Genomic DNA, 27487 nt, shown 5'->3' with positions numbered 1-27487 from the left:
GAGCTTTGTTATTAATGATGAATATGATGCTTAACTTTTTCTAAAGCGGTATAAATCGGGGTAATTAAAGATCACTGTTTTTGAGAAAACTAAAAAAAAAAAAAAAAAAAGACTCTAAAAACCATTGAAACTAATCATATAGGGTGAATGTTGCGATAAGTTCTTCTATTTTCAAATTAGCTTGATGTTTTTAACACAAGTAATATCAAAGTGAGTATTACAGCTTGGATAAATTAGCAAGTAAGAAAAAATGTTTTTCGACAGGCAATAAAATTAAAAAGAAAGACCAAGGATAATATAAAGCATAACTACGAATATTTTTAATAATGCTTTCAATTTGATGAATATTATTCATTTGCATAAATTTCAGAGAGTGTGTGTTTGGTAGTGGGATTATAAAGAATGAAACATTAAATACAAAAAAAAAAAAATATGGTAATCAGATATTAATTGATTAGGGTGCATTTTAGTAATTATTTTGTTATAAGTTATAAAATAAACCTAAACTGAAAACTATTTTAATACTAAAAACATTCCCTATTTAACCTTGGTTAATTTGTTTATAGGCTATTGTCTTTTTTTTTTTTTTTTTTGTCTAAATATCTTTGAATGAAATTTCATGATATCATCGATCGAAATAACTAAAGTTTTTAAATAGGAAAAAGAAAAAAAAAAAAAAAAAAAAAATCTTACGAAACCTTTCCCTAAGATTCCATTGTTTTTCAAAAGTGGGTTGATTACGTATATTGCAAGCACACTAGTTGATGAACCTGATTTATTTTGAAAACATGGAACGATAAAAATTTAATGATATTGGGAAGTGATAAGTTTTACTTATAACACCTGTAACATATGTATTTGAGACGTAGGTTGATAATCGTCTTATTAGAAAATATGCTATATCTAGTAAAAACATTGTTAACCAAGAAAAATGAAAGTATAATGTAAAAAATTGTAAGTCTATTATGGTGAGATATTTTGAACTTTTGGGTAGTACAAGTTGAAATATTAATAATCTTATTTGAGCTCATAACATGAACTTGCCAAATTGTTTTATGTAACATTATTTTAAATAAATGACCAAAAAAAAAAAAAAAAAAGTTTATCTCTATATTTTTAATACGGTTTAAAAAAATAATTTGTTTTTACAATGTAATAATATGAAATGTGGTAGATGGGATTGTAGCAAAGCCTATACAAAATACATAAAAAAAAAAAAAAAAATGATGATGATTGGATAATTTTGAAAGATATGATATTACACATACATGCAATTTTCTGACTTCTTTTCTATAAATTTATTTATTTACTTTTATTATAAAAATGGGCAGATTCTGCGAAATAGAGCATAAAAATATTCAGATTGAATTACAAAGAAATTATTCATTTTATTTTTTTTTCGTGTCTATTAAAAATTTCTCTGGTTAAAAAGCCACAATGGCATTTTTATCGTTAAATTCTTTTTTATACGCATTATTTTACCACTTTTTATTTCAATTCACATACATTCTAAGAATCCGCGCGGATAAACACGGCAAAAAAAGAAAAGAGAAAAAAAAGAAAAAAGAAAATGTATATATATTTTTTTTCATTTGATTTCTTTTTTTTTTTGCCGGTGAGATCTCATTTCAAAGCTTTTGGTTTTATTGGCGATTATCGTCTTTTTTAGAGATCTAGGGCTGAAATATTAGTATTAATTCTGTACAGAAAAAGGAGGGAAAGTATATTTATTAAAAATAATATTAGCATTATTACTGGTATTATTAAAATAAATAGAGGGAGGGGGGAATCTTATTGCTGGAAAAAAGATATAATAAAAGTAGAATTGGAAGTTCTACCAAATCCAAAAGCAGGTTTTGAGTTTGGCGCAGAAATATGTTCATTTTTTGGTTCATAAAAAAAAAAAGGAAAAGAATCTTTGTAGATAGTTTTAACTTCTAAATTTTGGTTAGTCATTCAATCATTCTAGAAAAAACCCCTTCATTCAACAACTTCACGATTATGTGAGCTGTATTTCCAGAAATACAAAATTGCAATCCAATAGATTCAGAATTTGTGATGCTTAACAATTACCTTATAATCAATCGACTGTAGGAATGTGAATATGTTTATCAGTAAGAACATAATTAAGAGATAATAACCACCTCGTTAATTATAAAATAAAATTAAGTTTTGTAAAAATATTTTTTTTTTTTTTCGTACAAACCTATGATAATTTAAGAGACTATTTTCAACCAAAAGGTTAAGTCCCGATATCAATTATTTTATACTTGGGGGGAAGTGGAATTTCTTTCTTGGGAATTATCCTTCTTTTTCCATTCTGAAGAATCATATTTTCAAACATAAAAATATGATTTAGCAACATTTTGAACCAACTACGGTTCATATCTATATTGCTTAGAATATCTAAAATCTCAGAGTTATTATCAAAAATATGTTCTAGCTGAATCCCTTCTAAACTATCGGAATTGGCCTTTTCAATTCCTTCATACTTATCTTCTGTACTATTATTGTTATTGATGGTGGTCATCAAATTTTGTATTTTTTTTATTTTTGGTTTCCAACTAATATTTCCATGTTTCTTTTGTTTTTTTTTTTCATCTTTAACATTAAACTAAAAACAACTCTTGTATACAAAAAAATACCATGGGTTAGGAAAAATGGAAAAAAAAATGAAAATTCAAGACTTTTAAATATATATAAAAATATAAGTTAAAAATATCTATTTTTTTAAAAAATAAAAGCCCCATAATTTCGAAACAAACCGAAATCCTGGGAATGGAATGATAAATGAACAACACACACATCAACACTGTTTCAGTGAAAATTGGATGATGTGACAAAGAAATATATCCTTATTAATACTTTACAAGGGCTATCGAGGTAAGTAGCAATATTATTAAAATTAGCATTATTAAGTACGACATTTTTACTCACAAGTATTTGTTTATAAATAGCAAAGACATAGTTTGTGCAGTGGAAATGGAGCGCATTTTTGACTCAGGTACTTGTTATACACGCATAATTAAGCCAAAAGCTAGTATTTCTCATGTATTTAATTAATTATATGTAACTATAATTTGTTTGAAAGCCTAATATAAGATTTTTTTTTTTTTTTTTTTTTTTTTTTGCGCTAAAATTATTTCTTAGACTTTGAAATATCTAAAACATATTGACTACAATAAAATAATACAAAAAAAAATAATAAAATAATAGCTAATTATGGGCGTATTGTATGAGTGAAACAATACGAAATAAAAATGATGGTAGCTACACAATTTTAATACACAAACATTCTTTATATAAATTGAACAATAGGAAATAATTTGTATTATTTATTATCATAGACATTAAGTAAAAATAAAATAAAATAAAATTATATCCTATTTTTGATGGCTTTCCGTGTAATAATAATGCCATAATATGATTGACATTCAGTATTCAAGTTATAATTTCAGATTAATATTACGCCCAGGTTAAAGCCCAATGTTTTGACAAGATAAGAAAAACTAGCTTTGAGTAAACTTTTCACCTTTATATTTGATTTACTGGTAAATTTTGGAATTATTAATAAACTACTGGTTTAAAGGGGAAGTGGGTGGGAAAAGTTTGTTTTTTTTTTTCCTTTTTTCTCTTTCTTGTAAAGTGTTAAATTAGCTACACTGTAAGCCAAAATTGTTTTAGTATAAATATAAATTTTTAGTTAATAAAAATAATTAGCATATAAATTCTTATTTGAATATTAATGAAGAGAGGTCGCAAAGGGGGTAAAATAATAATAATAATAATAATAATAAAAAGTTTGTCAAATATTATTTTTTTTTTTATCTTTTGAGGGAAAATAATTTGTATGTGGTGTTCGGGTGTTATTTTATTCGTTTAATTGTTTTAAACGCCGCCTTCAAAAATTATAAAAATAATTTCTGTTGAACTTTTTGCATAATAATACAAAAATTGGCTGGTGGTGTGTGGGTGTCTGTTTGTTCTTCGCCTTTTTTCCACTTTTATTTTTGATTATCCGATTTTTTATTTTTTTTTTCCCTTTTTGGTTTTCTCGGTAAATCTTCGGTATGTTTGTGTGTGTGCAGGCATTTCTCCGTTATCTTGTTTTTTTATCCAAATTCTACTTCAATTTTAAATTTAATTTTAATTTAATTTTAATTTCAATTTAATTTTAATTTCAATTTCAATTTTATTTTTTTTGTAGTTAATAAAAGTTTCTATTGTTTTTTTTTTGTCTTCTTTTTTGGAATTTTTTGGAATTTGTTATTTTTTTTAGTTTTTTCCTCTTAGAAAATAACAAAGGAAATCGAATAAAAATAGAATGCTTCTGTGATTTTAAATAGATGAAAAATAAATAAATAGAAAATAAAAACCAAAATTTGCTTATAGGCAACCTTTTAAAAAATAAAAACACCTCCAACTATCGAACTAACAGATTGGATTTGATTTGTATTGTTTGTTTTCATCTTTTGGTAAAAATCCCTTTTTATTTATTTATTTATTTAACATTCTAAATCATTGGACTTACGACACAGTGTATATATAAACAAAAAAAAAGTATAAAAAGCTGTATATATCATTTAAAACTTACCAATTTGCCTTTCCTTCTTCTTTGCTTTCCTACTGTCTGATTATTTGCCAATATAATGCTAAGTGCTGTTTTTTTTATAAATTTATACCTCTTAAAACAACCAAAATCAATATACCTAATTGCTATTTATATATAAAGGTTACAAAAACTTATTAAAAAAAGAAAGAAAAAAACTTAATAAAAAGATAGGCACATGACTAGCACAATACGAACCCCACCAGAAACTCCAACGAGTGCCATCAATAATAATTATTATAATTATCGTTATAATACTAATAATAATAATAATAATAACAATAATAATAATAATAATAATAATAATAATAATAATAATAATAATAATAATAATAATAATAATAATAATAATAACGGGGTTGTTTCCCATTATTTATTGGTAAAGCAATTGGATAACCCTTCTAATACTTTACCATGTCATGGTCAAATACCATCAGCCCAGTTTCTTCTAAAACAACAACAACAACAACAACAACAACAACAACAATTATCTAATAACATTCCATTTTCTCAATCTTCGATCAACAACAATGGTGTACCGGACTACTATCGTCTCCGAAATAAAATATATACTCAAAATGCTATTACTAGCACTCACAATAAAAATATGATTTCTTACCCTAAGGATAATTTTTTTTGCTATGGCAACCATGCCAACAATAATATTACTATTGGTACTCCTTGGAGAACTACAGCGGCTGTTTTTCCAAGCACTCCCGTTGCCAACATTACAGATCCTAGTAATCCTGAGTACCTTGGTGCTTTCCTAGAATCACAAAATCCCCACATTCAGCAAATGGATTCAGTGCAGCTTGCCTATTCACCAGTAAACGGTCATGGTACCAAAATTGTCTCTGATAATGAAAATTGTTATCAGCGACAATACTATCCTAACTGCCTACAAAAACCAATAAATGTTATTACTAACACTTTAGATGAAAAAGTTCTACAAAACACCACCATCAAGCCTTCATCGCTGTCTAGCATACAAGTTAATAGTACTTTACCCTTATTAGCTAATACCTATAAAAGTAACGCTGGTGTTCCTGTTTCTCTTCTTACCGCTCCCACTGGTGGGACAAATAATAACACTGTTCCCAGTACTATCCCTGGTATAAATCAGACTTTCTTAGGTATAATTAAAGACAATAACGGTAGTCTCAATGACCCAAATTACAGTTTTATAATCAAAAATATTTTATTTCCATCATCACCAACTTCATCACACGAAAAAGCTTCTGCTAGCTCTATAGTTACTAGGAAATATAGAGAGCAAAATAAGTCAAGTATAGAAACAGACTTTATGAGTTTAAAACGGAAAACTAAAATAACTAAAAGTCAAAAAAATAATAAATACGTGAAAAAACAAGAACAACAAGAAGATCAATCGTTACAAACATGGAATTGTAAAGTTTGTGATAAATGTTTTGTTAGGTATTCATGGTTGAAAAGGCATGAACTATCCCATGCATCTGACAAGAAGTTCCATTGTGTGTATTGTAACTCCAAACACAAAAGAAAAGATAATCTATTGCAACATTTAAGAATTAAGCACCCCGGTGAGTTATTGTCTGAGATCGAAAATCAAATGATTTTGGAAAAATGCTCCTCAGTGGAGATATTGAATTTTAAAGCTGCTTCAAAAAATCTATTGGCTATTGCTTCTTCTAATACTAAGATTGATACTAATCCTTCATTGGTCAATAATAAAGAAAATGTTATTAGAATATTAGTTGCCAATGGTCTCTTGAAAAAAGATTTTTTGAGAAAGGTTTCCAATGCGTTGATTTCACACAAAGAACACCCAATTAATCATTAGGTTTCAATCAGTAGTTAGAACAGGTTTTATTTTTTAAACATAAGTTCCTTTTGATTCTTTTTTTTTGTTTTGTTTTGTTTTCAAGTAGGATTTGACATGTCTTAGGAAGAATTTTATATAAAAATAATAACATATATATATATATGAGATTAAGTAAATTAATTAAAAGCGAAAATCGTTTTTTTTTTTAAAAAAAATCTTATAAATAATAGGATATTCATTTACAAAACATAATTCAATTATGATAATAATATATATATATTTCATCATTTCTCCCTTTACAGTTCTTTTTTCTATTCATAAGATTTCTCTATCTGGAATAATATTATGTTGATCAATTTCACGGCCGCTTTCAAGATCAAAATACAGATCGTCATTGTTTTTATTAGCGTTGCCATTAGAAGCAACATTGCCCCCAATATTAGTAGCAGCAACATCCGTGGCCAAATCTACAGGATGTTTGATAACAGCCTCTTGCTGGCTACTAGCTTCTTGGAAATCTTGTTTCTTCAAAATGGCAACAAAATAGCTAATAGCGCTAAAAGATAATCCAAGTGCAACAACAATCAAAGAAGTGGTTTTAACTGCCAAAGAACACCATTGAATAGCGGCCATAACAGTATAAAAAAATACTCTATAACCATTGGTTTCAAATTTTCTAATAATATTAATGAAATTGTCACTTAAGGGACAAATCTTCAATAAAAATGGAATTTCCACAAATATTAAAATCAGACCTTGGATAATAGATACTATACCAAATGCGATTACTGGGCTGACATGAAATAAATTAGCAATACCAAACGCAAAACAAAGTAAAATATTTATGTATCCCATATATCTTCCGTATAAGCTGAAATTGAAACTTTTCAAATTGGAAACTATTTGTCCCACATTGACAAGTTGTTTTAATGCTGGTATAAAAGCTAAAGACATTCGTGTGTTTTTGAGTTTATTGTAAGTTGTGTTTCTTTTAAAAAAGAATGAGATGATGAATTGAAGTGTTTATATTTTTTTCTACTGGCGTTTATTTTTGGGATTATTCAAAAAAGAAAGATTTTAAAGGGGGAGAGGAAAGAAAGGGCAACGTGCGAGATGAATAATACAGATTTTAATTTTCATTTCCTGAAAAAAAGAAAAAGAAAAAGAAAAAAAAAAAACAAGAAAAAAAAAAAACAAAAAAAGTTTTAAATTAATATCCGGGTTATACCCACACATCAATTACCACATGATCAACCTTGATAATCCGAGAGCACTTTGTAACCATTTTCGGTTTCGGACTGTATTTTTTTTTTTTTTTTTTTTTTTTTCCTTTCCTTTCATCCTGAGTCCATGCTACTTTCTATCACGGTACAACAACTCGATCGAATATCGTTTACTCTTTTACAAGACAATATTACATTCCATTTCACATCCATTTACTCCAATAGCCATATTTATCCTTTCTGCCAATAGTTTAATCCCCTAGAACATCCATACATGCAATACCGATCACTAAAATGGCAAGTTTTTGTGATCCAAGTAAACAGTTACTCCTTTTTGAAAGTTGCTAATTCTCTTAAATCAGTTTCAAGTCTAGAAGAAGGGGAGAAAAAATGTTTGATTACTCTACTTAATTATAAATGGAAAAGAAAAAAAAATTAGCCACATACACATGTGATAAACTCTTCCTATCCCGTACAAAATACAGGAAGTTACAAGAATCAAAGGCAAAACTGCTTTAATATTCAATTATAATTCTATTAATTCTGTTCTTTTCTTTCCACTCTTAATATTTGGTTAACGGTTTCGTCAACAATTTCTCCAAGTTCTTTGAATTTAAACCCCAATAATTCTTTTGAGACATGATTATCTAAGGTGGCAACATCTGCTAGTCTTTTTTTATCAGAACCAGGGACACCTTTGCTTACATTAGTCAATTCGGGAAAATCTTTACGGATTATATCAATAATCGTTTGGAACGTAAATCTAGCTTCAGACAAAATTAATCTCTTACCATCTAAATTATCATTGGTTAAACATTCCAAGTGACCTCTAGCAACGTCTTGAACAGAGATATATCCACCAAACATAGTTAAATCAACAGGGCTTTTTTCAGTAGAGTGAACCAATGCATTAATAAATTCACAAGAGGTATTTAGTTTATGTCCAGGCACAATATCCTCATCAAACAATTGCTCTCCAAAAACAAAAACTGGACAAATTGCAGTAAGTTTAAATTTAGCTTCCTCACTATGTTCCTTTAAGAAATCCCAGCATTGTTTTTCAGCAAACTTCTTAGATGCGTAATAGGCATCAACACCATTACTTAAAGCTTCCTCCCAAGTAATAGGATTCCAGTCCTTTTCTGTTATAATGTTTTTCGAGTCGCTATCCATGGCAAACGTAGCCACTGCTGCATAAGATGAGGTGACTACAAATTTTTTCACCTGAGGAGCATACTTAACAGTGGCTTCCAATATAGATTTGGTACCATTAACAGCTGGAATCAACAAGTCTTTTTCTACATCTTTGGATTCAAAGAAAAATGGAGAAGCAGTGTGCAAAATGTAATCTATTTGATGACCAATTTTATTGAAACAATCATCAAAGGATCCCAACAAAGAAATATCTGGCACAATGACAAATGATAAGTCTTTGTTATCCTTGAATCGTTCTTTAAACAAATCAGCCTTTTTTTGAGTTCTAACACTGCCGATAACTTTATACTTACCGGTTTCTAATAATTGATGAACAATATGTTGTGCAATATAACCAGAGGCACCGCTAACAAAGACTACTTCTTTATTGTTATTGGACAAAGACATTATCTATGTATATGTATATATATATATTTATTTTTTTTTTTTATTTTATTTTGTTAAGTTTTTTTTTTGTTTTTCATTAATGAAGCATAAAAATGTTAATTATGTTGTTAAACTTGAACCTTTTTTTTTTTTTTTTCCTTAATTCTAATATATAAAATTCATATATTTTTAATTGGGATTTAAGACATTCAAACCGCGATTAAGAAGCTAAAAAAAAAAAAATACTACAAAAAAAAAAGATAACATTAAAAAAATGATTTTGCCCAGGATCGAACTGGGGACGTTCTGCGTGTTAAGCAGATGCCATAACCAACTAGACCACAAAACCACTTTGTACGACATTTTTTATATGCAGGATTTGTTGACATATTCTGCAGGGAAAGTGCTGAGGTAATAATAGCTAAGAATGGAATACATCAAGCAAATCATAAAGCTAAGAATTACTCATTTTAACATGGCTTCAACTACCAGAAATAAAATCACGTACACTTTTTAATGAATTCGTTCTTAGTTTGTTAAGTTCTTTTTTCTTCTTCCAAAACGTGTGTTATTCCCATCGCATTTATACTTTGTAACTTGATTAAATTTCTTTTTTTTTTTTTTTTTTTTTTACTTTTTTTTTTGTAAACCATCTTATTATCAAATATCTCCCAAGTTATTCAGCATTTATCTAACCTTTGTTATACCATCCTCCTCTAAAAAAAACTGCTCGTTGTTTTTACTGCTATTTACCTCCTATAAGAAAAAATCAAATAAACAAATAAAGTCTACAAACTAAGGCTTTATGAAAACATAGATATAAACATAAACATAACAATGGCAATGGATGATCTGAATCCCATTCAAAAAAGAATCCTCCAACAACGTCAACCCCAATCATCAGTTGCTAACTTATCAAGAGATAGGTCTTTAAAAACACAACAATTTTCACCACCTCCAACAATACCAATGTCAACCCCTCCTTTATCGAGAACTTTTGTTTCCCCACATAATCCCACCAATATTCCCTCTCGTTCTCCAATAATATCATCTTCAGAAAGACAACCCATGTGTAGTACCTTGCCCATACCACCGGCAAACAACATAAACTCTACTTCAATTAAAAACAAAAGACGACAAAAAACTGTTCTATTACCTGGTCATAGTGCCTTAGATTGGGCCGATCTGCAAATTGCTAAAAATCCCAAAGGTCTGTTGGTCTTATTTGCATTGTTAAATATTCGAAATTGGGAGCAGCTCATAAAAGATAATTTGGTATATGAAACTAGCTTAATTGCCTATTTGCGTGATCTACAAACAGATTATAAAAAGCTACTGCTTGCTAACGATATATCTAACGATGATATATTGGAGCAGCTATTTACATTCCTTAGCACTAATGGCAAAAAGTTTATACCTGTTCTTCCTTGGACTTTGAATCCCTTTTTAAAAATTAGTAGGGAAGAATTGAAACAGCATGTTAGCCAACATGATTGTTGGTGTTCCATAAATGGTAAAGTTTATTGTATCTCCTCCTATTTGAATTTTCATCCAGGTGGTGTTAACATTTTAATGAAAAATTGTGCTGGTAAAGATGCAACTGCTATGTTTAATAAATATCACAGATGGGTCAGTTATGATAAATTACTACAAGGTTGTTTTATAGGCATATTGAAATAAATTTATTATTATACTTTGTTATAATTTACAATGTATAACGTCACTAACTTTTTTTTCTTCTTTTGAAAATAAAATTCTTGTGTTTATTATATATATATATGTATAATATTGCTGTTGGTTAAATAATTAGAAATAAATACATATATTAAAGAATTTGCTTACGTGTATATATAAGTAAAATTATCAACTAGTTTCTGGGTGATTCTTTTCGTATTCATCGTGTGCATCTTTCCATTTTTTCATTTGTTCCTTATAAGATTCAGTGTATTTCTTTCTAGTTTCCTCAGAAGTTTCCTTCCATTTAACAGAAGCAAATTTAGTTAATTCCAATAGATTTTTACCGGGGTGCTCTTTCAACAATTCTTGTTTAATATCTTTGTGAAACTGGACAAATGGACCAGATGGCTTCTTTGGCGGTAAATCAGCTTCATACAACTTTTTTTGAGCTCTATAAGAAATCCATTGGTCGGCCACTTTGTCTTGAAATGGCTTTTTTTCATCTTCGTTCATAGCTTTCCATTTCTCGGCAGCCAACTTCGACAAATCTGGAACCTTCAATTGCGGATGTTCTTTTTTTAATGTTTCTCTAATACCTTGGTAATATAAAAAGTAAGCGGAAGAGGGTCTTTTTGGGCCCATTTTAATTAATTGTTTCCTTTTTTCTACTCTTTGTTGAGATATAGATAGTTTTTTGACAGGCTCGACGGAAGCGGCAGCAGCTGCTTGGCTTTTTCTGCTAGACTTGTTTAAAAACTTACTTTGCTGCATAAAAGCTTGGTTTGTAGGATCCAAGTATTGAGGAGCATTAGAGTGAAATTGCCTAGAGTTGTTATTGGCGGCTACCGTAGTTGAATAATTCTGCTGCTGATGTTTGATAGCATTCAAAGCAGCTGATGAAACAGCACTAGTAACGGCTGGTGTTTGTTGTGCCAAAACATTTGGCACCTGCCTCTGCGAAATTTGAATTAAAAAGGAGTTAAACATGGCTTCTGTTATAGCAATATTTCCATTGTTGGTAGCAGCAGCAACGGCAGCAATAGTGTTATTATTGAGATTGTGAACATTATTGGCACCACTGCTGTCACTATGACCATCATTGTTAACATTGTTGTTATTATGCTCTATTTGAGCAACAGCGTTATGAAGATGGTGATTATTATGATTATGAAGATTATGGTTAGTATTATTGTTGGCTGATGGATCTACTAAAGTGTCTGGATCGTCTTTAATGTTGGGATTACTGGGATCATGGCTGTTACTGCCATTAGATAAAAATTCGGGAAAATGTTCTCCTTTTGATTGGTCTAATTCGTGGTCACTAAGGCTCATTTTTTATAGTGTATTTTTTTTTTTTTTTTGGGGGGGGAAGTATTTAGAAGGATGTCTTTGTGTAAGTGTTAATAGGTACAAAAATACTAGGAGAAGGGGAAGGGTCTTGGATATAATAATAGTTACAATTGAAATATATTATTTCTTTATCTTTTTAGGATTCTTTTATTTAGTTTTGGTTTTTTTTTTTTTTTTTTTTTCTATCAGTCAATTAATAGGGGGAAAGTGATCGTTTGAATCTGAAATATTAGAAATATAATGGCTTACTTTTAGTTCAAACTTTTATTTGGCTAATCTGTTTGTTTATAGATGGATGAGATGATGATTCAATAGATATTGAAAAAAAAAACGTCAGTTACCAGTTAATTATAACTTTATATGGGGTCTTTATTTTACCACGAACTCTTCTTAAACTAACTAAACTTGTGGAAAGAAAAGAGAGATTAAAAAAAAATATAGGAAGAAAAAACCCAGAAAGAAATAATAATATAACAATGTGTAAAAAAATTTTCTTCTTCGAGAAACCAAAGATACTGGGAAAAAGAAAAAAGAAAAGAAAAGAAAAGAAAAGAAAAGAAATGGTGTTTCACACTACAGGCCCACCAAAAGAAAAAGAAAAAAAAAACCAAAAAAATTTGTTCTGAAAAACTTGTGCAAACCTTTTGAGAAAAATTTTTTTTCTCTTTTTATTCTGCCATTTTTATATGATTTCAAATTATTTATGTTCTTCGATGTTTTCTATTTTTTTTTATAGTGTAATATTCCAATCTTCTGCTTGAGTTTCTGTGTGTGTGCTAAAATTATCAGTACTTTGGTACAATTGGGTATTATGCACCCATACACCCACTTCCCCTTATTATTGAAATTGACTGACTGAATCACGAAAACATTCGCGTTTGTTGTACTTCTTTATAAAAATCCGTTTAGGAAAAAATATAATGTGTGTGTGTCCGGGTATTGAATGTAATGACTTACAACAAGCTCTTTTTTTTTTATGCTTTAAAAAAGTGGTGAGGTTTGTTTTCATTATGCAATTTTAACCGCCCAACACCACAATTGCGATAATACAGTAAGGGAAAGCCACTGTTTCAATACACATCGATAGAAACTACCTTCCAATGGTAATCTCTTTTGTCAATCAGATTATACTACCAAAATATCATTTCAGTACACATTAACTCTTTTTGTTAAATGAATACAAATAAAAGAACCAGTCTCCTTTTTCCTTTTTTTATTAATGTAAAACTAGCATTATCTCTTATAACTCAATTATAATAATGAAAAAATTAACTGCTAGACAATTCCCGACTTTTAGCATCGTTTTTTTTTTTTTTTTTTTTTGAGATTACGAGCACCAACACTAGCATTATTCTTTTAATGTATCAACATACTTTTAATAAACATTTTTAGTTGCGTGTGTTGTGTTATCTTTTATTTAATTATTCTTATTACATGGTTATCAAAAATTGTAAAATAATTATAACAAAAACAAAATAAAAAAAAAAAAAAAAAAAGGGAAAAGCACCGAGCGGTCGATACAACTAAAAAGATGAAACAGATACAAAGCTAAATTACTTTATTATTGGAATTTGAGCCTTTTACTTACAATAAATAAAAATTACAGTGCGCGGAAGTGCCAGCTTTTAATGACAAATCATATATCATTTTATACGGATATAAATGTTTTCCTTTTCATTCGATAACAAAGAATCAAGTTGTGAAAATTAAAACAACTAAAACTAGTTGTGACTTCCTGTTATAAACTATTTAGACATACATATATATTCTTTTAAATTATCATCTTCCTTGTTTCATTAGTCCTTACTTTCCTCCTCATATTCAGATTCTACTGGATTTTGTTGGTTCAAAAACAGCTTAAAAGCGGTGGACAGATCCGACAATAACGATGATGTTGTATTAGTATCCGTATCGTCCTTACTTTCATTCTTCTCCTTATGAGCTTCATTGTTATAATTATATGAGGTAAACGTTAATGTATTTGAAGAGACAAAATCTTTAAACCTTTGAGAATAATTTTGTTGAGTTAAAAAATTTTTAAAATTTTGTGCAAAATCAGATAAGCTTAGTTCATCATTATCATCATCATCATCATCATCATCATATCTAAAATAGTTATTCATATAGTTATCCAACTTAGTATTATTAGAAATACTATTAGTATCATAAGGTTGATTTGATACAGGCATGCTCGAGTCACTATTGTTATTGTTGTTGTTACTTCCACCGAAATTAAACATGGATCCAGAATTGTTACCCTTTTGGAAATGTTGTCTTAATAAAAACTCATTTCTCCTAGCAATATTTTCGTCTAGAATTATTGTTTGATTACTATTATGTGTGTTGGTACCATTGTTAATGCCAAGAGAACTATTGCTTCCACTACGTTCTTCAGCGGCAGCACTATTACTCGTTGCAGTATTAGGCTTGATTAGTTGAAGTTGCACAGTATTATAACTGAAACAATTCCCGCATTTTAAACCCAAAATATGATAATTACAAGTCCCCCTTGCATTGCAATCATTGCACTTATAAACACATCTCCAATAACAATATGGTTTGGGCAACGGCTGTTCTTCGATTTCTTTATCTAAGATTTTGAACTGCAATTCCATATCGATAACACTCACTTGACACACAGGACATTTATACGAATGTTTCGTATATTCATCAAAACAATGTTTGTGGATTGAGTGCGAACAGGGTTGCATATACATTACCGGCCTTGTTGAAGTAAACATGTACTCTCCACAAATTGGACAGTTAGATTTGGTATTGCCGTCAATGCATTTATGCTGCTTGATTTTAAGTTTTTGTTTTTTCTTCTTTAACTCTTCGATTTTTTTTAATTTGTGCTCAGACACTAGGTTTGTTTCTAACTCGTCCTGCGTCTGTTTTTGTTGATTGCTGTTGTATTCTGTATCTGTGTTGGTTTTATCCATTTCTATATCACTATCTAGATCCTTATCTTCATCATCTTGTAATTCTATTGGCATGCATGCTTTGCAAGTATCACAATGGAAATAGTCCAAGCCCAATCCTAAACCCAATCTACAAATCTTGCATTTATCACAATGATAAATATCTTTGTCTTCGTCATTATCATATAACTTGCACTTGTCACAAAAATACACTGCAAAACTTTGACCACATTTATTACAGTTTGCAGAATCTGGGTGCTGAACATTATGACAAAACAAACACATAATCCACTTGGTTTTCGATCTAATCATATTATGCGATTGAACTTGTTCATCATGACAAAACCTACACATGTACCATCCCTTACATTGATTGCAACATAGTTTACAGTTCCTCATGTAATGTTGACATCCAAACGGATCAGAATATAATGGTGGCTCAGTATCCTTATCAGTTAATATCGGCGGTGGTGGCGATGGAAAAGTGTTATCATTGCTAGAACATTCCTTATCATCATCTGAAGTATCACCTACAACGTTTGTATCGTCATAGAGAATATCTATATCACCCTCTCTTCCAGTTTTATTTACAGTGTATCTTCCCATCATTAACTTTTGAATCATAAATGCCTTGGTCTGTTGGTTCAAACCTTCTAAATCCTTAATTTTGAATATTTTTTGCCTTAAAACTTCATGGTTTAATTTTTCTTCTTCACTAATGGTTACCATTTCTTTATACAATGGAGAATCAATAAATAATTCTTTGTCTCTTGGTATAATAACTTCATTTAGTAACATTTTGGCTGGTATCTTACTGTTGCTCCTTTCATCTGTAACTTCTTCCTGTTGAATTTTTTTACTATTAATATGTTGGTATTCTGCTGTTTCTTTATATACGTCTTTTTCAGAAACAGTATCATTTTCTTTTATTTCTTTTCCTTTTTCTTCTTCTTCGTGGCTAATATTTGTAGGAATTTTATTAGTGGTATCTACTTTGATGTCCCCTTCCATTTCTTTTTCCTCTTCATCCTCTTCATATAAATCAATATTTTCTTGAATAATTTGTTCCATTAATGCACCCATAGTTTGTAGTCTAGTTATGGCATTGCTAAAACTAATACCATTCTGTAAATCATTTAGAAAAGTTGACATCTGGAATTTTCTGGTCCAATACGAAACGCTTGTAATAGCAGAAGTATTTTCATCATTATTCTTATCTTTTGGCACAGCAGTATTACCGGTTTTAAAAGTAGAATTATTATGGTTATTCATAGTATCACCAGATGGACTTTTATTTAAACGAGTTTCTTTGTCATGCATAATAAAGCTCAATTATGTGTATATGTTTGTTTGTACGTGGGTATGTGTTTATAAAGTGTAAATACACCCCTTTTTTATTATACGTTTTGTTTTTTTTTTTCGTTTTTTTTTTTTTTTTTTTTTTGGAAATATAACTTTGCTATTAAATATTATATTTAGATAAACCTAATAATATATATACGATTTTGATTTAGGATTTACAAGTGCTTATTGTACTTAAAGTTAATAGCACAAGATGGATCTATTGATGTTATTTAATCACTGCCATCGTTTAACTATAACGGTATCTTTTTTGTTGAAAAAAAAAAAAAAGAAACAAAAAGGAAAAAAAAAAAGAAAAAAAAAAAAAAATATTTTTATATGCCGTTAAACGAAAAAAAATGTAATTTCCTAATATGATATAAGAATGTACATCGTATAATGGTATGCATCGGCCGGGAATCGAACCCGGGGCCCAACGATGGCAACGTTGGATTTTACCACTAAACCACCGATGCCTTTTGATGTCTGTTATGTCGCAGAGAGGATATACTGAGAGGGGCAGGGTTAGTAAACAGATTTGATACTTTGCTATTTATATCAAGGCAGATGTAATAGTTTGTTGCTTGATCTTTTATATATTTTTAACTAATAAAACTATATAACTCATCTATTTCATAATCAACTTTCTAAATAAATCATCTCTTTATATATGATTTATTTTCACCTTTTTCCTTATGTTTGTATTAACTTTTTCTAATGTTTCTTCGTTGTCCGCTGGGCATATTTTCCTTCTTGCGGCGGTCCCCGTATGTTTAGTACTCTCTGTATTCTCGAAAGTACTTGCATCTCGTATAAAACGTGACACACACAATTCTACTTCATAACAAGACTTTTGAAAAAGATTGGGTTTGGCATTATCAGATATAGCACTTGCTTTTGTTTATGACAATGTTTTTATATTTTTTTTTTCACTTTTTTGTTTATTGTGTAAATGTCTGATTTCCCTTTATTGTACAATGCGGTCTTTGAAAGGGCTACTTTATAGTTACCAGCTTAAAAAAAACAAAGAATAAGATATTTTTGCAGCATAAAGTAATTTAACCATATAATCACGAATAAATAAAGGCCAAAGTCTTTAAAAAAAGCATTACTGCAAAGGATAAAACTTATAGATCCTACTATAGATGATTTGGAAATTTATTGCCTATTTTTCATTAGCATTACCTACTTATTGCAACATCTATGTCACTAATAGACAATACAAAAGAATAAATCGTAATACTGTTGACAACATTAGACTTCCTCCCAGACTGAACAAATATATTAACAAACCAGAGAGTATCAAAAAAAATAGATTTCAGCTGCTTTTACAACTTTATGAGCAATTATGTTTTCTAATATTGATTACACTGATTTTCATGATACCCAATTTCTTGCCATGGTTATGGGTTAGAGCTTCAAAATTACGTTCTTATTTGGATATAGTTTTGAGACCATCAAAGAAGCAGCTTGCTGACAGCCACAATAAATATACGGATGAAGCTGACTTTATAAATATTTCAAATAATGTAATTTTTGTTTCTTTATCATTTACTTTTTGTGCCCTATTAATACTATTTTCGGCTTGGATACCAAAGAGGATTTTGAATCATAATTATGGTGATCACCATATAAACACGGATGATACCGCTTCGGAAGAGGATAAAGGCAATAAACTAAACAAGATTATTATATCTGTGGTAATGTCGGTATATGGTATCATAAATATATTTAACAGGATTACTGATTTTGAAACTAAACAAATTCAAATTAAGTACCTTTCGATATATGCATCGGTTGCTTTATTATTAATAGGTTTGCTGCTACTTATAATTTTCTCTATTATTTCGTTAATTCCCATAAGAAGCGCTAAAAAGTTAGAAGAAATAGATTTTAATTTGTATCAAGATCTAATGGAATTGTGTAATAATAATAACAAATACGGCTTTAAAAATAACATTGGTGATATTTGTATAGCTGAGTTTTCCGGAAAGAATATAGTTCAATTCAAATTACGTGGACTACCATTTAAAAACAAAAAGCTATATTTGAATGCTGATATGCTTGAAAATTGTTGTGATGTAGATGGTACGAAGAAAAACGATCAAATTTATGCTTTGGTACTATCAAATTTATGGGCAAGAAAATACAATCAAAATACTTTTTTTGCCCTTTTTCTGTTTCTCCTATGTGAAATTTGGTTAGTAATATTTTTTGGGATTTCCTATTTGGTAGATAAAAAATACCAGTCTATTCTTTCTAGCTTTGGCTTTGTTTTTGGAAATAGTATGAGTCGTTATTCTAATGATGTTATAGGAATGAAGCATTATCCACAGTCAGGAATACTTGTGTATACATTAATTATTTTTTATCCGATATTCAGAATATTTTTGGTTTTATTTAATTGTATTTTTAGAAAATGCTCACGAAAAATAGTAACAGCCGTAGTTGACCAAGGTTATGGAAGAGAATTGTACTATGGTAAAATGAACATGCAGTTTAATGACAAAAATGCCGCCTCACAATCTCTTAACGGGAGCAATGATTTGTTAGTAGATCCAGATCCTTGGTATGTCCGTTATTATTTTACAAAGTCAGTTGAACCATATCTTTTCTTGAGTGATTTAATAGGATTGAAGCCAAATGAAGATGAAGAGGAGCAAGAGTTGCAAGTTAGTAGTGGTAATTGTGATGATATGAACGAACCCATAGAATTACTTTTGTTATAGCGACAGTAATAGCAGAATAACTGCCACCTTTCTTCATTGTTTTTACTCTTATTTACAATATATTTTTTCTTTTTTTTTTTTCACTTTTTTAACTGCGAGATTATAACTAAATCATTCATAGCACAATAAATTAAAAAAAAAAAAAGATTGAATCGGATCCGTCTTGGAAAGAGAGACCGAAATGCTTAGGACAATTTATTATTCGGAAGAATAATTTTATACAAGAAAAAGGTTTTTTTTTTTTTTTTTTTTTTTTTTTTGTAGTTTTTCTTCCATCAATTTCCAAATAAACATCATAAAAATAATAGATATAATTATAAAAATTTGGAATAATAACAGAATTTGCTCAGATTTTTGTAATTACTCGATAATTTGCTCGTTTAATTCTTTTATCTAAGAAAAGAAAGGAAAAAAACAAATCAATCAACAAAAATAGAAGAAGCAAAAACATTATTTTGTTCTTAGCCCTTTTTTAAAAGATTCTTCTATCACATTCGTCCCAACTTATTTTTTTTAACCTATTATTATTATTGCCACTATCATATATATATTATTTTTTTTTAAAAGTATATAAACTCATTACTTATACATTGCCTTTGTGTTTTAAGATCAAAATTTTACGTTTTAAATAGAATAGAGGGGAAAATGGATTCAGATTTGGAAGCAATCCGCCAAGCAAGATTACAACAGTTAAAGAATAATGAGGGAGGCGGAAACTCAAGTGAGAGTTCTAGTTTCAAACCGTATGTATTTTTTTATTTCTAAAGGAGACTCAGCAATTACTCTCATTAATTTTAAAAGAAATTCACTAAACTTTTACTAACAATTTTTTTATTTTATTTTATTTTATTTCAAACAGTGTTGGTGAACATATAGCACAATTTTTAGAGCCAAAAGCCTTGGAAAGATTGTCCAGGATATCTATGGTAAGACCGGAAAGAGCCAAACAAGTTGAACAATACTTGACAATGTTAATTCAAAGAGGTGCATTAAGAAACAAAGTTAGTGAACAAGATTTAGTTCAAATATTGGATGGAATTACTAGAAATGAAAACACCACAAAAAAACAAACAGCTAAAATTATTTTTAACAGGAGAGAAGAGGATGGTGATGAAGACGAAGACTTACTTTTTACAAGTAATGCTGCTAATACCTCTAATAAAAAGAACAATCAAGAAAATGAAGATAGCGATGATGATTTTTTTGATTAGATTTTTTTTTTCTTTTCATTTTCTTTTTTCTCCCCAGCTTATTTGTACTTTATTATCTGAACATAGCATATTTTAATAGTAAAGAATAATATATTTATTTGTTAGATGTCTAATTAATTAATCTTTTGTATTTTTAAGTTAATTATCATTGTTAGTAATTATTTTTATGTTTATCGAGGCACACAGATCATGTTTTTGGATACCAGAAAGGGAAATATTTGGTGAATGGTTTTTCTTATCTTTAATAATAACAAAAAAAGGCATATTTTTTTTTGTTTTGTTTTGTTTTTTTTTTTTTTTTATTGTTGGTTTTGAAACCGCGTTTAAAATTGCTACAAAATTTTATTTTTTTTGTGAGTGCGACAGCGGGAAATCTACACAGGGATCCAGTTTCCTGATTGGGAAACTGCCCCCATACTTATCTTTATGTGTGTGTGCAGTGGTTTCTGAGAGGCGGAAAGCAAAATATTTTATAACGATAATCAAAATCGAAATAGATAAGCAAAATATTTTATTATTTCCCGAGAAAAGCCAATCAAACTTGGCTTAATATACCCAGTGAACCAACCACTTAAATATACTTTTGATTATCCAACACATCTCTTTTTCTTTTCGAGTATAAAAGGACCTCATTCGTTTTTTTTTTAAAACTTTTTTTTTTTTTTTTCTTTCTTTCTTCCTTTTTGTGTCCCCCATCCCATCTATATTACACAGGCAATAAAGAATAGTCTAAAACAAAACAAGTAAACAAACAGACAAATAGTTACAACAACAACTATGGCAGGCCCACAATTACATATTTTTGACCCTATTACCGATGATGAAATCAAAACCACAACCAGCTTGCTAAAAGACCTTGGTGGCGATGCTAAGTTACATTTTATTCAAGTCGATAGATTGGATCCCCCAAAGAAACAAGCTATTGAATATTTAAACATCGAACGTTATGGTGGTAGTAAATTACCATACATTCCAAGAAGAACTTATGCTTACTACTATAAAAATAATAAAATGCCATTGTATAAAGCAATTGTAAATGTTAGTGAAAACCATATCATCTGCAACCAAGCTACACCAGAAGGTACTGTTGGTCCTTTACTACCAGATGATATGTTGGACATTGAAAATGTTATTTTGGAGCATCCAGTTATCAAAGCTGAAATTGCCAAGTTACAATTGGATAAAGTATTTTACAACCACAAAACATTGGGAAAGTTAAATTACGTTGTAGTTTGTGAGCCATGGATGTACGGTACCGATTCACCAAACGAAAAAATCCCATTGATTCAAGCTTATATGTACATGAAATTAGATCATCCTGAAGCTAATCACTATTCTATTCCATTGAAGTTTTCTCCAGTGTTTGAGTATTTGTCTCACAAATTTGTTCGCATTGACTACTTACCAAGTGGTCCAGATGAAGTTGTTATCAAGGACACTTTGCCATACAAACCATTGAAGTCTGTTGAGTACCATCCAAATGTTGTTGAAGACTACAAACCAAGAGAAGGTTTGAAACCCTTGATTGTTTCCCAACCAGATGGTGCTTCTTTTAATATAGATGGTAATAAAATTACCTGGCAAGATTGGGAATTTAGAATCTCTACCAATGTTAGAGAGGGGTTTGCTTTGTATGATGTTTTCTTCAAGGGTAGATCTTTGTTTTACCGTGTTGCCTTGAACGAAATGACAGTTCCATATGCCGATGGTCGTGCTCCTTTCCACAGAAAACAAGCTTTTGATTTGGGTGACTGTGGTTTTGGTAACACTGCAAACTCTTTGGCTTTGGGCTGCCATTGTTTGGGTGTCATTAAGTATTTGGACACTAGAAGGGTTGACCGTGAGGGTAATCCTGTTTTAATTCCATCCACCATTTGTATGCATGAACAAGATTATGGTATTTTGTTTTTGCATCAAAATTACAGAACCGGTTCTACTGTTACTACAAGAAGAAGAGAATTTGTTATTCAAACTATTGCTACTGTTGCTAACTATGAATACATTGTAAACTTAGTTTTTGATCAAGTTGGTGCCATCACTGTTCAAGTCAGAGCTACTGGTATTTTGTCTACCATGCCAAATGACGAAAATAATGTAACTAATTTTGGTACCATTGTTGGTCCAGGTGTCACAGCTGCCTTCCATCAACATTTGCTATCTTTTAGATTTGATACAAGGTTAGATGGTGACAAAAACACAGTTGTTTACGACGACTATGTTCCAATGGAGGAAAACACACCAATGAATCCATATAACGTTGGTTATGAGGCCAAGAGAACTTTTGTTGAAAAGTCTGGTTATGTCGACCAGTCCCCATTCACCAATAGAACTGTCAAGGTCATTAATGAAAGCTCTATCAATCCAACTACTTTGAAACCAGTTGCTTACAAGTTTGAGATGCCAGCCAGACAAATGATTTTGGCCTCTCCTAATTCATACAATGTCAAGAGAGCTCACTACGGTACCAAGCAATTTTGGGTATCCAAATACCAAGATGATCAATTGTACGCTGCTGGTGAATTTACCAATCAATCGCAGACTGATACTGGTTTGAGCAAATGGTGTGATGGCTCAGATTCTGTTAGAAACACTGACACTGTTGTTTGGTGCACATTGGCCTTGACACATCCACCATCTACTGAACAATTTCCATTGATGGCAAGTGACTTTTTACAATTTTTAGTCACACCAGCATCCTTTTTTGACAAGAATCCAGCTTTGGATATTCCATTGGCCAATAACGAATTTAATAAGAGTGTTTATTATGAAGACGCAAAGGCCGCTGCTGCTGCAAAGAAATCCGGGAGTTGTTGCAAGACTAATTTATAGTTAGATTTTTTTTTTTTTTTTTTTATTATCTTTTTTATACATATTCGATATTTGCTATTTACAGAACTGATTTATATTCAATTTTAAGATTTCTTCTATAATATTTTTACTTTCTTATACTTTGAGAGGCTTTTTTTTAACTTTCTCCTAGACAATCTGGGAGAGACTTTTGTATGACAAAATTCTTAAACAAGTTCAAATATGTATATTTGTGATTAGAATACTACAAAAAAATAATAGAGGTCAGGTGCATTGATTAATACAAAAAGTTTGATTATACTCTTTTGTATTTTGTTTATGTTGCCATTTTTCTTTTTTGATTGAATGATGGATGAAATCGCGAATAAAATGACAGTTTATCAACAAAATATTTTTTTTTTTTTTTAAAAAAAAAACGAACTAAATTTTGATAAGGCCTACAACTTGATAAGGTAATACTTCTAATAAAATCCACCTTGCCAAAATCAAACGATATATAAATATAAATATATGACTTAACAATGATTGACAAGTAACAGCAACAACAATAAAAAAAAAAGCAAACACCAAAAAAAAAAATATATATATATATAATGTCACAACCATCATTTAAAAAAATAGTTTTTGTTTCTGGCGCAACTGGATTTATTGCCAAACACATTATCGGTCAACTATTAGAAACTGGTGAGTATAAAGTCATAGGATCCGTAAGAAGCCAAGAAAAGGCTGAACTTGTGCAAAATTTATTTAGTCTTGATTATGATTTAAGTTTGCTAGAATTTGCTATCGTGCCCGATATTTCCAAAGTAGACGCTTTCGATGAAGCCTTTATTAAATATGGAAGAGAGATTGAGTACGTTGTCCATACGGCTTCTCCTCTTTTCTTCCATGCGGAAAAAAGTATAGAAAATGAGATTTTGATTCCTGCTGTCAATGGAGTCAAGTCCATCTTAAGTGCAATCCAATTGTATGGACCAAATGTTAAGAAATTTGTTTTTATGTCTTCATTTGCTGCTTGTGGTACCAAAGAATTTGATTCCGTATCAAGAAATTTCATTAATGAAGAAACTTGGAATTCAATTTCTTGGGAAGAGTCAAAGGAAAGTGGGTACAAAGCCTATTACGGTGGCAAAACTTTTAGTGAAAAATATTGCTGGCATTTTGTTAAAGAAAACAATCCACATTTTAAAGTTTCAACAATTTTACCAACCTATGTTTTTGGGAGACAGAAATTTGAGGAAGATGTTAAACAAAAGTTAAATTTGTCATGCGAGTTTATCAACGAGATTGTTCATTCTAAACCCAATACGATAGTGGACAACAACTTATGCCGTTCATTTATCGACGTTGAAGACGTGGGTAAAACTGTATTGCAATGTTTAAAAGATAACAACTTGGAAAACCAGCGGTTGCTATTGAGTAATGGTAGATTCACTTTACAAACTATAGTTAATGAGATTAATGAAAGTTTCCCACAGTTGAGGGGCAAGATTGCTCAACCCGTATATGGGATTGATGAAGATAAAATAAAAACCATGGCTACTTTGGATAACAATAAAACAAAAAAATTATTGGGGTTTCAGTTTAAAAGTTTCCATGCTTGTATCTGTGACACAGTGTCACAGATTCTAGCCACAGAAAAAAAGATGGGATGCCAGTAATTCATATAAAAAAGTGACAACTGTACAGGATTACAGTTCTATAGCTTTAAAATAGTTATATATACAAAGAAACTTGATTGTAAAAGTATATATGAACATATTTTATAGGTACAAGATATTTTTTTTTTTTGTCTTATAAGAAAATCTCAAACGGGAGTTTTTACGCTTCTTTTTGCATTCTTTTTATATAGATTTGATTACAGCAACTTTTTTTTTTATTAAATTAAAGTCTCATATTTGCAACTCAAATACTTACTTGAACTTTAGAATTACTAAAACAGAAAAGACATTACGACATCAACCAATAGAAAACAAGTATAAGATGTTGGTAGTTGCAGGATTAGGCTTATCTGTTTATAGGTTGGGAAACGCCATAAAAAAGGATAAAAAAAGGGAACAATTATATGGCAATTTGAATGCAACTTCCAAACAAGAAAAACCAAAAGGAAAAAAAAAGAAAAACCAAAAGAAAAAAATGAAAAAGAAGCTTTTCTAAGTGATATGGTAAAAAACTCGATCAGGAAAACAAATAAGTAACTACTTATCATACATTTAGATATATATATATATATGCTTGTTTGCAGGAGGATTGAACTTTGAACCAGTAATTTATTTATTGCAAACATGAACACAATTGTGGGGGTCCAGCACATATACGATCTTTATAAATGCACATAACTTATTACTAAATTATAAAGTGCATAACATTAGATTTATAACTTTTATATTCATTAGCTACGGATTATCATTACCATTTTTTTCTTCGTTTATAAAAATTCATATTAAAATAAAAATAAAAAAAAAATGAAAATAACAGCAAAGCAAAACTTATTTTTTCTACCAATTTTTTTTTTAAACGCAACTTCTTATCATTTGCAACATTCAAAACAAACAAATGAAATTAAAACAAAAAAACAAACAAACAAAAAAAAAAAATCAAGGAAAATGTCAGACAGCAAGAAAACTGTTTTTGTATCAGGTGCTTCTGGTTTTATTGCTAAACACCTTATTAAAAGTTTATTAAGCTCTAGGAACTATAAAGTAATTGGATCAATAAGAACCAAAGAAAAGGCCGAGAAATTGCATCTACTATTCAAAAATGACCCAAACCTAATATTTTCAGTCGTGTCTGATATTTCTAATCCAAACGCTTTTGATGAGAGCTTCCAAAAGCATGGTGTCCAAATTGACTATGTTTTACACACGGCATCCCCACTATTTTTCACTGTCAAAGAAAGTTGTGAAAAAGAGATATTGGTTCCAGCTGTAAACGGTGTTAAATCTATTTTGCATGCAATACAGTTATATGGACCTAACGTGAAAAAAATTGTCTTGACTTCTTCTTCTGCTGCCTTGGCACAAGCAAAAGACGATGCCACACCAGGGCTTACTATTAATGAAGCATCATGGAATGCCATTACTTGGGAAGAAGCCAAAAAAAATCCATACTATGCTTATTATGGTAGTAAGACTTATGGTGAAAAATATTTCTGGGAATTTATCAACAAACACAAATCTAGGTTTGCTGGCACTGCAATTTGTCCATCTTACGTTTGGGGACCTCAAACTTTTGAACAGGATATCAAAAGTACTTTAAATTCCTCATGCCAAGTTATTAATGAAGTGCTACATACAAAACCCGGTTCTATAGTAGACAATGACTATTGTGGTTCGTGTATTCACATCGATGACGTTGTTAAAGCCCATATAAAATGCTTAGAAGATGATAATTTAGCATACGAAAGGCTATTTCTTGAAAATGGAAGGTTCACTCTGCAATCAATTGCTAACCAAATCAATGAAGATTTTCCGAATCTAAAGGGCAGAATTGCCAAATACATACAAGGAATAGACGAAGAAAAATTTAAAACTATGGCTACGTTGGATAACAGAAAAACTAGGGAGTTGCTAGGTTTCCAATTTAAAAGTTTTAAGGAATGTATTGATGATACAATTTCTCAGATTTTGAAGGTTGAAGGCGGTTTATAACTTATTTTTATTGTAACAATAAATTTGCTGTTATATATAAACAGTTTCTTTTTTAAACAAGTTTTTAATTGATAAAAAGTAATCATTAAAAAGTTGTTTGAAACGTTAAAAAAAAAAATAGAAACACCTGTAATCTCTTTGACGTATCATTATATTTGTAAAAATGGATGTAGTTATATGTCTTATAGGCTTTAGTGTCACAAAGGTCTGTGGGATTTTAATATAATATAGAATACTCTACAATAACAATAGTTCTGCTTTTTTATATTAAAAAGTGCAATGTTTTTATCTGAAATTAAAAATAACGACCAACATTTATAAGCAAGACGATACTCGATATGGTATCTTTTAGAGGGGGAAAGAGAAAGAGACATTCCTAGCAACACAAAGAAGAAGTCTGTGAGGAATACCTTCATTTAATAAACAAACTAGCCATGACATTGGTGCAAAAAAAAAAGAAAAAAAAAATAAAAAGCTAAAAAGCTAAAAATTAAATAGTACCAATACGAACAGGGTGATTTCTCAATTACTTATACTAATTAGCAATAAAAAAAAAAAATTACTGTTTCATTCTTTTTTATCCCCA

The 27487-nt window shown here is 29.8% G+C and overlaps 11 protein-coding genes and 2 non-coding genes across 13 annotated transcripts; 7 read left to right on the top strand and 6 right to left on the bottom strand.

The window, feature by feature from the left end:
• Positions 1 to 4787: 4787 nt before the first annotated feature.
• On the top strand, positions 4788 to 6428 carry MOT3 (Mot3p; the record flags this gene model as incomplete). The annotated part of the gene is made up of 1 exon (XM_046081203.1): positions 4788 to 6428. One exon carries the CDS (start codon positions 4788 to 4790, stop codon positions 6426 to 6428), a length of 1641 nt encoding a protein of 546 aa, XP_045932861.1.
• A 297-nt stretch (positions 6429 to 6725) lies between these two features.
• On the bottom strand, positions 6726 to 7364 carry TVP18 (Tvp18p; the record flags this gene model as incomplete). Its single annotated transcript, XM_046081202.1, has 1 exon — positions 6726 to 7364. One exon carries the CDS (start codon positions 7362 to 7364, stop codon positions 6726 to 6728), a length of 639 nt encoding a protein of 212 aa, XP_045932860.1.
• An 806-nt stretch (positions 7365 to 8170) lies between these two features.
• Positions 8171 to 9235, bottom strand: SCDLUD_005273 (SDR family oxidoreductase; the record flags this gene model as incomplete). The annotated part of the gene is made up of 1 exon (XM_046081201.1): positions 8171 to 9235. The coding sequence occupies one exon, from the start codon at positions 9233 to 9235 to the stop codon at positions 8171 to 8173; it is 1065 nt and encodes a 354-aa protein (XP_045932859.1).
• A 254-nt stretch (positions 9236 to 9489) lies between these two features.
• SCDLUD_005272 lies at positions 9490 to 9563 on the bottom strand. Its single transcript has one exon. It is a non-coding gene; the product is annotated as a tRNA-Val (tRNA).
• Positions 9564 to 10051: 488 nt separating this feature from the next.
• Positions 10052 to 10894, top strand: IRC21 (Irc21p; the record flags this gene model as incomplete). The annotated part of the gene is made up of 1 exon (XM_046081200.1): positions 10052 to 10894. The coding sequence occupies one exon, from the start codon at positions 10052 to 10054 to the stop codon at positions 10892 to 10894; it is 843 nt and encodes a 280-aa protein (XP_045932858.1).
• Positions 10895 to 11077: 183 nt separating this feature from the next.
• ABF2 (DNA-binding protein ABF2) lies at positions 11078 to 12223 on the bottom strand (the record flags this gene model as incomplete). Its single annotated transcript, XM_046081199.1, has 1 exon — positions 11078 to 12223. One exon carries the CDS (start codon positions 12221 to 12223, stop codon positions 11078 to 11080), a length of 1146 nt encoding a protein of 381 aa, XP_045932857.1.
• A 1814-nt stretch (positions 12224 to 14037) lies between these two features.
• On the bottom strand, positions 14038 to 16482 carry SCDLUD_005269 (RING finger and CHY zinc finger domain-containing protein; the record flags this gene model as incomplete). The annotated part of the gene is made up of 1 exon (XM_046081198.1): positions 14038 to 16482. The coding sequence occupies one exon, from the start codon at positions 16480 to 16482 to the stop codon at positions 14038 to 14040; it is 2445 nt and encodes an 814-aa protein (XP_045932856.1).
• Positions 16483 to 16908: 426 nt separating this feature from the next.
• Positions 16909 to 16979, bottom strand: SCDLUD_005268. The gene has a single exon. It is a non-coding gene; the product is annotated as a tRNA-Gly (tRNA).
• A 669-nt stretch (positions 16980 to 17648) lies between these two features.
• SCDLUD_005267 (uncharacterized protein) lies at positions 17649 to 19232 on the top strand (the record flags this gene model as incomplete). Its single annotated transcript, XM_046076905.1, has 1 exon — positions 17649 to 19232. The coding sequence occupies one exon, from the start codon at positions 17649 to 17651 to the stop codon at positions 19230 to 19232; it is 1584 nt and encodes a 527-aa protein (XP_045932855.1).
• Positions 19233 to 19877: 645 nt separating this feature from the next.
• SDD2 (Sdd2p) lies at positions 19878 to 20443 on the top strand (the record flags this gene model as incomplete). Its single annotated transcript, XM_046081197.1, has 2 exons — positions 19878 to 19975; positions 20092 to 20443. The coding sequence occupies 2 exons, from the start codon at positions 19878 to 19880 to the stop codon at positions 20441 to 20443; spliced, it is 450 nt and encodes a 149-aa protein (XP_045932854.1).
• A 777-nt stretch (positions 20444 to 21220) lies between these two features.
• SCDLUD_005265 (conserved putative copper amine oxidase) lies at positions 21221 to 23272 on the top strand (the record flags this gene model as incomplete). Its single annotated transcript, XM_046076904.1, has 1 exon — positions 21221 to 23272. The coding sequence occupies one exon, from the start codon at positions 21221 to 21223 to the stop codon at positions 23270 to 23272; it is 2052 nt and encodes a 683-aa protein (XP_045932853.1).
• Positions 23273 to 23844: 572 nt separating this feature from the next.
• Positions 23845 to 24912, top strand: SCDLUD_005264 (uncharacterized protein; the record flags this gene model as incomplete). The annotated part of the gene is made up of 1 exon (XM_046081196.1): positions 23845 to 24912. One exon carries the CDS (start codon positions 23845 to 23847, stop codon positions 24910 to 24912), a length of 1068 nt encoding a protein of 355 aa, XP_045932852.1.
• A 945-nt stretch (positions 24913 to 25857) lies between these two features.
• SCDLUD_005263 (uncharacterized protein) lies at positions 25858 to 26901 on the top strand (the record flags this gene model as incomplete). The annotated part of the gene is made up of 1 exon (XM_046081195.1): positions 25858 to 26901. The coding sequence occupies one exon, from the start codon at positions 25858 to 25860 to the stop codon at positions 26899 to 26901; it is 1044 nt and encodes a 347-aa protein (XP_045932851.1).
• Between the last annotated feature and the right edge of the window lie 586 nt (positions 26902 to 27487).

Source organism: Saccharomycodes ludwigii, chromosome VII (genome assembly GCF_020623625.1).
Source record: "Saccharomycodes ludwigii strain NBRC 1722 chromosome VII, whole genome shotgun sequence".
NCBI lineage: Eukaryota > Fungi > Ascomycota > Saccharomycetes > Saccharomycodales > Saccharomycodaceae > Saccharomycodes > Saccharomycodes ludwigii.
The sequence above is the reverse complement of the archived record's forward strand: the minus strand, read 5'-3'. Positions and strand labels throughout refer to the sequence as shown.